Source organism: Arctopsyche grandis, chromosome 4 (genome assembly GCF_051622035.1).
Source record: "Arctopsyche grandis isolate Sample6627 chromosome 4, ASM5162203v2, whole genome shotgun sequence".
Classification (NCBI taxonomy): domain Eukaryota; kingdom Metazoa; phylum Arthropoda; class Insecta; order Trichoptera; family Hydropsychidae; genus Arctopsyche; species Arctopsyche grandis.
The window spans coordinates 11,332,182-11,346,418 of record NC_135358.1 but is presented as its reverse complement, the minus strand read 5'-3'; the positions used below and the strand labels follow the sequence as shown (position 1 = coordinate 11,346,418).

The window sequence follows — 14,237 nt, the reverse complement described above, 5'->3', positions numbered from 1 at the left end:
ACAGACATCCAAACCGGACAAAAATAATGCCTAATTAAATCTCTCATACTATAATAACCCTTAAAAGAGTATAAAAAACTAATTAAATTATCATAATCAAGGCATTCTTTCTAATTTATGGCATTCGCAGGCGCATTTCGTGCATTGTGCGTGAAACATTCCCGCAACACACCACGCAACTTTCTGCCGTGTGAATTTATTATACAATTTACTTTCATAATGTATATCGTAATGAGGTTTTAGCAATCTTGGTAATTTTTTCAAAGCCTATTATTTCGGGTGATATTATAATTAATTTACGACAAACACAATTAATACAAAGACTTAGCTTGGTCGTCACGCGAATTTAAATCTTATACAATATGTATGTATGTACGTTTATTATTTTTTTCAATAACAATATTAATATAAAGGGTATTGTTAAAAATATTTACTGGTTTTTTTGAGGCGAAGCGTCCTTCGGTTGCCGCAAAAAATAATTTCAACGAAAATACAAATTTTCAGCGCTGCTTTCATTCGAATGAAATTGGATGTATTTAGGCGAAATTTCCATAACAATCCGCTTTTCAAGGTAATTTAGCACGATATTACTTCGTTAAGGTGAATATTTATGACGGTAATTATAAATTGGGGTAGAGACGACGCTAGCTCGTTCTGTGTTACCATTCGCTTCAGTACATGTTGCGATTTTATTAAATACAACATACACCAAAAAAAAATCCTTTTCAAAGCGTAATGAAAAATATGGCTAGTTATAATTATTTTTCTATTTTGCAATTTAAATTTTTTACGATGTAAATCAATGTCAGCCCCGTCACTTTTTACTAGTTCATTCAAATGCGAATAAAAGTTATTTGTTTTCAATTTTTTATTAGAATTTCAAATATCAAAGCTATAGCTCTTGGGCTTCATATTGAAACTATACCTATAATAGAATAAGTAATTAGTCATGAGAACAATCGGCAATTGAAGGGTTCAAGTTTTCAGAGTGACAAAAAAAAGTTGAAAAGTAACAAAGAGTACTTAAAAATGGTCTATTTTTTACTATATATTATTTTTCAGTATTTTAAGATCATTTAACGTCAATGTACATACATATATAAATCTAGTAGCAGTTGCGTTAATGCCAATCACCAAGAGATTCTCAGGTTCAAACCCTGGGTTGACCTCGATTGAAAATAATTAATTTGGAAGTATTTCTGTAGTGCTGCTAGTCAGGCTTCAATATTTGTGACTGCAAGTTGATAAACTCATGACAGAATTTGCCAATTTATCTAATTTCATTATTGAAACATTTCCTCATCAAATTGGCAAAACCATCCTACCCACTTTTTGAATACAATTTATATATGTACAAGTTTAATACCGTAGGTGTCGCTCAGTGCTAACCCGTAATGACATAATGGGAAAATATATATTTTTTTAAATTTAATAAACTGCCTTTTTATTGATAGTGACCAGTTATGTGATTTATCACATTAAGAACAGGGTAACTAAGGTGAGGTTAGATTGGTTGAGATTAGGTAATGTTTGATTGAAAATTTAAAATAATCATATATGTACTTGATCACATTATGTAACTGTGACATACATTTCAAATATGTAGGAAAGATTTTTGAACGTGTAGTGTGTGGCTAGCGAGCGTGCATAATGTGTATGGGCAGAGTATTTAGGAAAACTATAATACTTTGATGGGGCACTTGCCCTTTGGCAGGCCTCACGGATAGACGTAAAATAAAGACCGTTTGATCAAATCATTCCATATTCTCACATAGTACTATTGTATTGCAAATCACACCGATGACAGAGACTAGTAAAACTATTCAAGGACTATTTTTGACTTTGAAGATGGAAATACGGACATTTATACGATTTTTAAAAGAAAATCTACATAAAAAAGTGAATTCAGTTACATTACATTATTTAAAAAAAACCCAAATTAATAAACACTTGATATGTTTTGGCGAAAATTTCCCTAATCTGATTATTGCTAGTACTGTTTCATTATATAAAACTCAATTTAGTTACGAAGCTTAATATTAATATTCATTTTGATATAAAAAAAAATGTTCACTTACATAATTTTGTGCCAGGTCAGGATGATTAGTCTGTATGCCATCATCCAAAATGGAAACGACCACACCCTTCCCAGTGTAGCCCTTCTGCCAAGCAGGGCCGATATTCATGTCCAGGCCATCCTTTGCGCCGCCATTCTGAAATAAAACCAAAATCGAAATTGAATATTGTAAATTAGCGCGGTGTCCCTCGCCTCTATTTATACGAGTCGAGATTAAGCTCTCAAGAGTTAATCTCGTCACGGCAGTCAATCGGTCCATAAATATTTATAAGGGCCGGCTTTGGACACGTACGCGATTCGTAAGGGACGCCGTGTGCAATCTAAGGGATTATTTCCCACTTAAGTAACCGCAGAGACTTTTAGTTAATCGAAGGGCCGTACTCGCCCTTCGATAGAGAGCCCTTAAGCCGCACTTAACCTTTCGGTTACATGACATGTTATGTTAAATAATCCGCCGAGGTCTTCCTCTCCCCCTTCCCGTTGATAAATTTATAAGGGCCGCCGAACAACTAAAACCGAATTAATCTGAAGTTGACCCTTGTTCCAATTGAGATATGCGAGACTTTCCTTTCGCTTTGCGGACCTTCATTTCAATTAAGCCCTGTTTTAATCCACCGCTCCCGTGGAGACGAAACTACGGATATAAATTAATCTAATAAATCATTTCAAATGGTACGACAAATAATTCAATTCTCAGACAACTCACAAACACGATACGATACCTTAGAGAAAATAATCCAAGGGTATGTGACAATTTTCATAGGAAATCGCATATATGTATATATATACAATATAACATTAACATTGCTATCGACTAATTGTAAATTGAGAATAAGAATACATTTGTTATATCCACCTGCAATTTAGCACCTGCTTTATTGTAAAGGTATACAAATAGTATACAGGAAATCTTTTTTTTTAAATTAGCCAAGTAAATTTGTTCATATTATTAAATATCGGAAAACTTTATTTCCGAGCTGCTGAACAAACGTTTCCCTCGAGTATGAGTTGTGCAAAAATCCCCTTAAGCAGAGAGCTTTGTGGAGCGAGCTTTTATCTACCTGTTGAACTGAAACTCTGACCCAAACGTAGTGAACAAACTTGCAATGAAATATTACAGCCAGGATCGTGTATTTTTTCTTTTAACTTCTTTTTTTTTCGACAAAATACTCATTTGAAGAGACCCAACATACCGGTCCGAAAAGTTTATTCTGTGCTCGAGGGGAAATTATCTTCTTTGCATGTTTTATAAAATATGCCTAATTCGGCGGTAAATATCGCAATTACCGGAGCCAATTAAATTATAATGCTTTAGGGATTATACGGACAAAGTGCTTGTAATCCGTGTGCATATACATATTATATATAACCACTCACAGTGGGTATTAGCTATGGGACAAAGTGTGATAAATCCCGCGGACAATAGGCATCCCCCGTGGATATATGCACGCGCTGCATTCGGATGCAAATCGAGATTCCGGTTAGAGAGGCTTCGTTGTGGCCAACGCCCCTAATCCAGGCGTCGAGATGAGCCAGTCATGCAACCACCTGCATCCTCGCTAACCACATATATCTATGTATTTTATACCTACTAGATGCACATACATATGAATGTAGAGGTTTTGGTTAATGGGGACCATTCACTCGGAATTGCAGTTTGATCTTATATTTAGTGCCTTGCTTAGGGATTGAATTCAAAATAAAGATAGTTAATCAGAATTTGAATATATGAACATTTTTCATAACTAAGGCATTACATACATACATATGTATGTATGTATGACGTTAGAAAACAAAAATATATGCGATATTCCACAATAGTGGACGAAATGTGGATATCGATTATATACATTAAATACATATATAAGCAGACGTAAACATATGCACATATATTACAAAAAACACATATTTTTATTGATACTTTTTATTTTAAATGCACGAAAGTATACTACTTAATCTCAGATATCGTTCCGCTCAAAATAAATCACCTATTTTAATACATATGTACTGCTTAGAAGTGAGGGAAGAAAAGTAGAAACCGTTTTTGGTAAAAAAAATATTAATTAATTTCTATATATATTATAATATTGTGTATAGAAAATATATACAGGATATACCTACATATATATGTATAATCATAATCATAATTTACAGGTATTCGCCATCTATTGCGGGATCAAGGCCTCTTCAACACGCTGCCATTCGTCTCTGTTTTGGGCAAATCTCATCAATCTAAACCCACACATTTTGCCGATTTTAACCACGCATCTTCTCTGCACCATTTTACATTCTATCGGGTACCAATCGAGCACTTTCGTCCATTTATCGTCCTTTCTTAATTTTATATATGACACGTTCTATATGACACGTTCACTGCCATTTCAATCTATTTTTTCTCACCATTACATTAATCACATTTGCCATACTTCTAACTAATCATAATTTGTATTATGTTTTCTATCTCTCTGCAATATGCCAAGCATTCAGCGTTTCATACAATATATGTATATTAAATAATATATGTATATTTAGTAAAATACAATGAAACAATAATTAATCATTTTGACATGCAAATAAGTTAACACCAAAACGTTTAAATGATAATTAATATAACAATAACAGCATTATTAGTGCATAGTAGACTATCATTATTGATGTTTTTATTATTATTATTTATTACTCGGAATTCGTTCTCAAATAATCCATTGTTATTTCTACGGTAAACAAAGTGAAACGAGCACAAAAAAGGGCTCGAGTGGAAAATAAAAAGAAAAGCGAATGTGAAAAATGGGCGACCTTTCTTATATAGGTCATCCTTAATAATGTTTTGTTCTCGAACGCACAAAAGAGATTTCCTTGCATTTTTTGCGAGTTTTCTTTATATACATTATTTTCGGTAACATGCGACGACCGAGACCGTATTTTTAACACATTAGCGACCTTGCACATAAAATCGTACAAATTACATTTGCATATTGAGCTCGTCCCGCTGCGGCCTTAAACAATCTCCACGGTTCACGTTCAAATATAATATAAGAATTCAATAAAGAAAATAATGTATAAAGCCACGTAGATTGAATTAGGGTACATACTTGCTGTCATAAGAATTTTTTTTAAGCATATACGATGCCTTGAGAAGCCCAACCGGACGTGCTAAAGAAGAAAGTCCACGCGTTCGCTCGCCATACCATGTCGCCGATACGAAATTAATTTTATTTAAATTAATTTTCATTGAAATTATGCCACGAGTAATTCCATTAATATTCATAAGGGTTCAGGGAAGATGAAAAGAGGTGTGGGTGTTTCGTTAGAAGGGGGGGGGGGTGTTGAAATAACAAATTAAAATTGACGAGGGAGAACCACTCGTCGCTTTTACGAATAAGGGGGGTACAAGCTTCGGTTCATCGAATAGTTTGATCGTTCAAAAGATGTTTTTTACTTTTTAATTCATAATAAAATTCGACAAATCGCTTTAGGGGAAAATTAATAAGTAAAAGTGATTTTTTTCTTTGATAAACTTTTCGCTTTGTAGAGAAAAGTAAAAGTTATTAATAAAAAAAAGTTATTTTTTCCCAAGGCGCATTAACTTTTACCAAGTTATATAAAACTATGGAAATATTTCATAAACAAATTATACAGCGGTATCAAATTCTTCGGCGGTCTAACAGTCAATCGAGGTGTTATTAATCATTTTAAAAACAAATGTAACCTTTAAATATCTAAAAGACAATTATAAGTTGTGCTAATGTAAAAAATAAACGTGAAATCAAATACATATGTAGATACACAATGAAAGTATAATACATATTTATGTAGATACATACATAAATACCTAAAAAATTATGTTTCGTTTTGGTACTATGTATGTATATATTTGGTTGAATCCGAACTTTCATAAAATCAGATATACAAAATACTTTTAGTGATAAACATCTTGTTAAAATTTTACGATTGTCTCTTTCATTGTTAACAGTCAGTTATGCATCAAAATATGTATTCGGAAATAGACTCATGGTGTAAGTAAAATATTTTCGCCATCTTTATTAATTTTAAATTTGCGATAAACTTAGCGGCTCCTTTGAATAGCTAGTCAAAAAGGATTTTGAATGTTGGCTTATTCTTTGACTAATCCATACAAACTAGCCAATACAACGTTTTCTTCAAGGTTCAAAACAATTTAGTTACTACCGGTAGTCTATTTTGTACTACCGAAGGTTAAATTTTACCGAAGGTTAAATTTTGATCAAAACCTTTAAGTACTCCCATTGAAATTCCGATCCCAACTTTGAAAATATTGCCGAATCAGAAATGAGTCAACGATCTAATTAATTATATTTTTTCTAATGCAATATTTATTATGTTCCTTTTTTGTTTTATTTTTATTATTTATACGATTATATTTTAAATTATAATTATTTTCTGCTGAAATGTATAATAATCGTTACATCAAAGATTATTATTTCCCCCTGCATATTGGGAGATCCGGAAGAATTTTTATAGAAAGAAAAAGATCGCAACTATTAAAAGGTCTATCTATGTAAGTTCTAAAACTCTATGGAGTTTTAACGATCTAATTTAGAATTTTCAAACGGTCATACATGAAAATGACAAAACTATAAAATCTCGATAAGATAAAATACGTGCGATAAGCCAAGTATGGACATCATCAAATCGACTATTAAACCGTACTTCAGTGCGACAGTTACTCAGTACATACATTTCATTCCTATCAGTCATGACAAGCTTAATAAGCAGTAAATAATAATCAGTCAGTAAGAGCGTAAGAGCATTAAAACAGTTATCTATTCATTCGGCAGATCAAATCAGTTTATTTATTCATTCAGTAAAACCGGAAGCTCATAAATATACAGTTATATGCGCTTTTCAATTTCATAGTTTCAATATCATGCTCAATATCAAAATGTTTCTCGAATATACTAAAGTGATAGTAAAAAAGTGATATGTATGTAGGTATAATTAAAAAGCTTGTTACTCGTGATGGAACTTAATAAAATTATAATTTAATTAAAATAAAGAAATATTTATTGAATTTTTATCATCCCAATATTAATAATCAACTTTTTAAAAATGTCAACTAGCCCTTAAACGTAATAGTATGTAGTTCAGTATATTCTCTATTGACGAAAATAATTCTAAAGGATTGGAAAATATTCGATTCAAATTTTAGAATACCATTTAAAGTACAACACTACGAGTATAATGACTTTCAGTTACAGGTATGACATTTTTATTAAATACATACATACAGAATAGCTCTTCTAAAAGATTCCTCGCAAGTCGCAGACGCTTTAACGGCATAAGATGAAAAATAAACGTGAAATTGTGTTCGCGCCAATGCATTGCGATGTTCAGTTCTCGTTATTCATAACACGTCGCGTTCGGTAAAAGCTTATAAAAATTTTAAAGGAAGTCGTCGAAAGAAAAGGCAGGGATGGGTCTTTTCGGGAATTATTCAAAAGCCGAAGTGAACCCCAAAAATGTACCGCGAGCTTCTAATACCGGAGAGCCTGGAGCGAACCCATTGTATGAATTAATTAAAAACAAACCGGAAAAGGCAGCGCAGCGGGAGGAGGAGGAGGAAAAAGGGAACGTGGGAGAGGAGAGGCGAGGTTAAATTAATAAAGTCGCGATAAATGTAAGGGAAAGGTGACCGCCGCCACCAAAAATCTTCATCCCCCTACGCAAAAGGGGACTTTCGCCCCCTAGTCCAGTCCCGAGTTTTGCGGTCGAGACTTAAGATGAATTTGTTGTGGCGTGTTGCAATACATTATGCATAAGAAGTACCGAATTTGAAGCTAATTCAAACGGCTATGGCGAAACTCTGACGACGAAATTAAGGCGGAGGGCAAGAAGTAGTACATATATTTGCATAAACCTTAAAAAATGTTTGCTTAAATGTACGCAAACTTGTCTACACTATAAAAATATACATTAAAAGAGTTCAAGTCTTTATATATAGATAGCACCACACTGGTTAACACAGTGTGGTTACATACATTGTACATAGAAACGATACAACTGAACCGATACGGTAATGAGCTGACCAGTATGAGACATCAATCTCCCTTACAGGCAATAGCCCTAATGAAGCAAGCCATAATGCAATCATCTACCCTTTGATAAAGTCATTACAGGATTCATTTATCACATATGAAATATAAAGCGGCGGAAAATCATTTGTTTTTTACTTACCTCTTATTGTGTACGCTATATGTCTATTAATAGACGTCTTCAAATGCCGAAATATTTTATTATTTTTTTTGGGAAAAACGACGTCTAATTTCCGGTAAAGTGATATAAGAAACTCGATTTTAATGCTTAGACGGATTTTCAAGTGTAACTCGACGATATTGACAGTACGGAACATCCAATATTATGATTGATAGTGGGACTTTTCCGCAAGGCAATCGTTCATACACCTGTCTAAAAAGAAAATGATTTTTTTTCACATACGCATACACGTAAGTTTTTCTAGATATAAAATTTGAAACTCTGATTTGTTAAGCACGCTTTATACGTTTTTCAAAACTGCTTGTGAATAGAAATATTATCCAATACTTGACTATACATACATATGTACATATGTATATATGTAGATACAAATTTTATCGCAACAGTTTGAAATATTGTTATATTCATTTATATAAATCTTTAGAATAAAGAAATTTTGGTAATAAAAATGGAAAATAAATGATAAAACACAATTTATAACACATACAATACAATTAAGGAAAACATTCATATATATGTATGTATATGTATGTATGTACATATATAGAAATTTGTTACTGGAAAATTTTCCTAACGAATACTAAATTTAAAATTTGAGGTATAAATTTTGTACGTACATAAGTAGTGTATAATATATTCAAAATAACATTTTGAAACGTGTGGTAAACAGAGAAATAGCGTGACTATTAACATAAGAAATTTTGGAGTGAGTATGTAATTATTCCAGGTAAATATCAACATCAACTATGTATGTTACTTGGGCAAAATACGTGGCATAAGATCGTTCTTTATACATTTTTTCAATTATTTTCCAGCTTTGTTCATTAATTTGTCTATACACGTACGTTTAAATACTAATGTGCCTATCGTAACTACATACATATATGTATATGTATTTTCAAATGCATATTTTAAAACTCTCATATTTATAAAGAAAGTATATCTTTATTGCTAGTCGCAATATGTATCTATGTAAAAACGATTATAATTCAAACTATTTCATTTTTAATATAGGTGCCATAACAGCATACCCCGAAGCGACATCTATGACCGAACTTGTACATTTACACTAAACAAATTCAGATTTGCGACGAGTTTGCAAGAAACTGAAGAGGGGAGGATGCGTCATAACAATGAAGTTAAAAATGACAAAGTCTTACGGAAGATCATCGATCTGGATTTAAGTAACCATTCAGATCTCGCCAGCAGCGTATTTGAATCGAATAATTCCTTAATTCAAATTACGGGATTTGAACCCACGACTTCTCTACTGGATAACAATGGCTGTACCAGTGAGCCACGCTGTGGCTTCGTATATAAAATTACACTTTAATTCATTTAAAAACATTGAACAGCTACAATTTGACTTTTATGTACTTTCGCTGAAGTTGATTTCCATTTTTTTTTGTAAATAAAAATCGTTTTATCTTTTTTTTATGAAATGGAAAAAGCGTCCGATCACAGTTGATTCCATGAATATTTTAATCAGAATTTATTCAACCGCCAATGCGAAATATGAACTATACACCAAATTCAATCATTAAAAAATACGATGTACATGTATGTACATACATATATACGTATTTTAGGGTACATCGAAAAAACCGCATTTTGTAATTTGGAAATGCCTCTAATTGGAAAAAGTGTTATGTATCATAGGGAATCCGTAAAAAGTAATTTAAAAATTCTAAAAAATATATATATGCACTGCCGCCTACCCAATCGAGTAAATGAAAATCGTGAATTTCATAGATTTTCGAAGGTATTTTTTAATTTACGCTCGGTTTCAGTAGTTTATTTTTTATTAATTCCCTTCATCACATCAATGGAATAATTTTATATTAAAATAACCTCATATGGGATGTTACTCCACACTGTTTAAGTACGAAAAAAATCTGCAACTTGTAGCGCGTACCTTTATCGCCAGTATTAGCAGTTCATTGTCTTAACCGCTTCATCGCACCAGTGCGAGCTGCTACGTATTTAAGGCTATGACTCGAAATTAATTTTGATTTTTTCACAGCGACATCTAAAAATATCCTGTGATACTAATGAAATTGAAAAAAGTCAATATTTTTCGTTAGTTTGTGACATATTCAAAAAGTAGTGTCTACTTCTTGTAAGTAGTGTCAACCCTTGACACCACACTAGTAAAAAATGATATTATTTTGAAATAATTTTAATATTTTGATCAATTTATGAACTACTTAAACATACCTTTAGTAGTTTATTTATGTACGATGCTTAGCAATAAATTGCTAACAAATAAAAAATCAGATTTAATTTTGCAAACTTTCCATCTTTGCGAACCAATGCAAGTTTTTTGTGAATTTTAAAACATGTAGCTGTTTTCGATGTACTATCTAGCGTGCTACGCCAAGTTAGAATTAAATTCCGAGCGCAGTTGAGTACCAAAAAATTCGTATTCGGCTCGCATAAATTTCATCCATACCTACGCAAGTCGCACACCAAATGGATGAAGGTTGTCGGAGGGGGCAGAAAGGGTAGAAGACTGCGACAAATACGACGAGTTAAATATTAAAACCGGGTCGACGCTCAGTTATTACTGAAACGTAGCGTAACGGGCGTCACGTGACGACATAAAGCGCACGTGACACGTGACGTCACTTACGACAATAGAGATTTCCCCAAACGACAGAGCTTTCCGTGACCTTGGAGAATAGTATCGATTATACTATTAGAGACACATATTATACAGCACGTGACAGTTCAAAGCGACATTTCCTACGTGAAAATTGTATTAGACAACCGAGAAAGTTCCTGCTGCTTACTATATATTAAAAATTCAAACGAGGACAGATAAAGCTGTATAATACATACAACCCCCGTTTCCAACAAGCTTTAAATGCAAGCCAGTAAATTGCATTTTTTTTAGAGAACATTCTCTTTAGAAACGAAAAATCTAGCAACATCCGTTTCAATTTCATCATATTGCAAGTGTATCCATTATCATATGGTACATTTGATTATCAAATGCGAAAAAATATTGCAAAAGTTTAGAGAGATGAAGTAAGAGGTTAAAACGAATATCCCGTACTAATACGAGAATTAGATTAAGAATAACTACTACATAGTATACGTAGTTATTGCATCAGTGGTTGCGTGTGTCACGACAAAACGCTCACGGACCAAACGCTCAACGACCCAACGCACACGACATAACTTTCACGCGACAAAACGCTCACGGATATTATACTCACAGATAAAACGATCACGTGACAAAACCCTCACGGAATTATTCGTACGTATAAAAACGTTATTTTTTCTAGCAAAATTAATCTAAAATTCGATAAAACGTGTCGTGACGAATTCACACATTATCCTATTACGGATTAAGAAATGAAATACATATTATATTAGATAAACCAGCTAAATCTCAATGTATTCACAAAGTACCAACTTAATTATAGGATTTTTTTGTGTTTTCGTATTTATAAGGATTTTTGTACCATTCAAATTATTTATTTAATTAGTGTTAATTATAAATGTAAAAATAATCAATGAGATTATATAATATTTTGTTTGTGTAACTATGTATGTAATATCAATTTATCATAAAATTAATAGTCGTTAAACTTTTCCAATATGATTCGAACGTAAAAATTAGAAAAAAATGATGTTTGATTAAATATTACCGACTCGAATTCAATATCGAGTTACGTGTTGTCAATTAAAATCAAAATGCTTAAATTATTTTGCAAATATGAAAAATTGTGATGTTTGAATAAATGCCCCATAATTTAATGGAATATCAAGTTAGATAATGTCAACCGACTTCAAAACGCTTAAACTATTTTGCGAAAATAAAAATTAATAACGTTTACTTAAGTATTACGCACTAGATGAATCCAAGGACGGTCCAGGTCGTAGTTATTATATGAAGCATTTGGTTCAATATGTAGATAGAAGTCACAAAAAAAAAAAGTTTAACAAACAATGAATGCACTTGTCCCTTAAAAAATGAGCATATGATCCCTCATTTCGAAAAGGTAGCGTAAAAATCGACGATTGCTAAAAAGGTTGTTTACTAATCCTTTTTGTCGTCCAGTGCATAAATATAAAAATGGCTAAAAATGTTGACATGTGTATCATCAGGAAATTTTTATTTTTTTTACGATCATCTATTATATGTATACATATATACATTATGTTTATTTCACCGTATAATGATTTATTATGTTAGCCATTCATAACGTTATCATCGAGAGAGGCATTGTGGTTAGAAGAATGTACGAAAGATGGACAAGAGAAGTTGAAACGGTTGCTGTTGTTGAAACAGTTCTTCATTAAATTGACAGCCAACCTACCTACCATATGAATATAATTTCAAATTCATAATATAAAAAAACATAGGTGTTACTACCGTTACTTTCTCCTGTATAGGTAACATAAATACTTCTTCTTAGTTGAAATTCACAAAGAAAAAAATATTGAACTAACTATTATGTACCTATACATATGATACACATAAACATAATGGATCTAATAAGTCATTGCATGGGTTCGTTTTATTCAAATGATGACACTATTGGTAATGATTGATTGCATGTCTTACCAGATACCACTGTTCCTTGAACAGTGGGTCGGGGAAGATGTTCTGTGCTGCCAAAGCCCTGTATCTGGGCCGATGTGAGGGTGATGTCAGAAGAGAGGGCCCTGACACTGAAGGGCGCCATTGAGGTGATATATATTGGAAATCCCTTTTCAATCTTCTCTTCTCGTGCTGTTGCTGTACCCAATGAACCTGAAAAATGATCAAAATATACACTGTATTAATACGCTATACATTTTTATGTCCGCTTCATTTTATTACGTACAAGTTGTGCGACGTTTGACGAATATAAAAGCGTGTTCGAGCGCACGATATTACATGTATGTACAAGTTTTTGGTTTGGAACAAGCTTTCGCTAACGGAGCTTTTCGGGACATTTTTCACCGTCGCGTATTTTGCGAGCTTCTGTGTAGATTTTCAATAAATTATACTTTCGTGTCATTAAGTTTTGTTTATGACGTTCACCGCGTCGTTTTTCACGTTTACTTTTGTGCCTTTTATCACCTTCGCCGTAAGCTCTTTTTTGCACCCTGCTTATGGCGAAAAAATGTACGTAAATTATTGAATATAATATTTTCAAATGAAATCACATGTACGGAAGACGCGACATACTATTCAATTCGAATCGCTACATCGTATTAAAAAAGCAATGAAAATTTAATTTAAATATATATTTAATAAGCGAAATTCGGTAAGGCCAGGTGGTTTTCAGTGATCAAAACACTCGAACGAATGCCGATTTTCGTATTAGTATTCAAGCTTCGTGATCAACTCTGTCATGTTTTATTCATTATATATTTCGTCTTTAATTTCATATTTGTATCGTGACGTGGCAGGATTTAATGGCTTTACCTACTGTCAAAAAATAATAAATTTTAGGCAAAATAAGTGTTTTTCATGACATGCCATACCCTTATTTGAATATTTGAATAACACTCGCATACATACACATATGTATTTATAATATAATATACACAGACGGCAAATGAAAACCCCATTTACAGTATCGTATAACAAAATTAGAGGAATAATATAAATTCAATTAAAATTATTCAACAGCTCGGCACAACACTCCACGGAAAAGACTACTTCTTTTCATATTATACAGCACCCAGTGCATGGTAAAATCGGCTTATAGATACAATACAGAGCGTGACAATACGGCGCAATATTACTTGAATCGTATCGTCGAGCCAGATTACACGATATCTCGTTCACGGATGTGTCGTTCACCGAAATCTCGCTTAGTGACGCTTCGTTCAAGAAAACTCCCTCACGACAGTTCGTTCACGACCGCTGATTCACAGACATGTCGTTCGACATTTCGTTCACCGA

At 32.7% G+C, this 14,237-nt stretch overlaps 1 protein-coding gene across 2 annotated transcripts in view; it reads right to left on the bottom strand.

The window, feature by feature from the left end:
• The window catches only part of Fur2 (furin-like protease 2), a 546,777-nt gene that overhangs the window by 19,890 nt on the left and 512,650 nt on the right, over positions 1-14,237 (bottom strand). For both annotated transcript variants that reach the window (XM_077428654.1, XM_077428653.1), the window contains exons 4-5: positions 12,906-13,094; positions 2,079-2,213 (exon numbers count right to left, since the gene is read on the bottom strand). In XM_077428654.1, the coding sequence (XP_077284780.1) occupies positions 2,079-2,213; positions 12,906-13,094 (324 nt within the window). The remainder of the gene's footprint in view (positions 1-2,078; positions 2,214-12,905; positions 13,095-14,237) is intronic.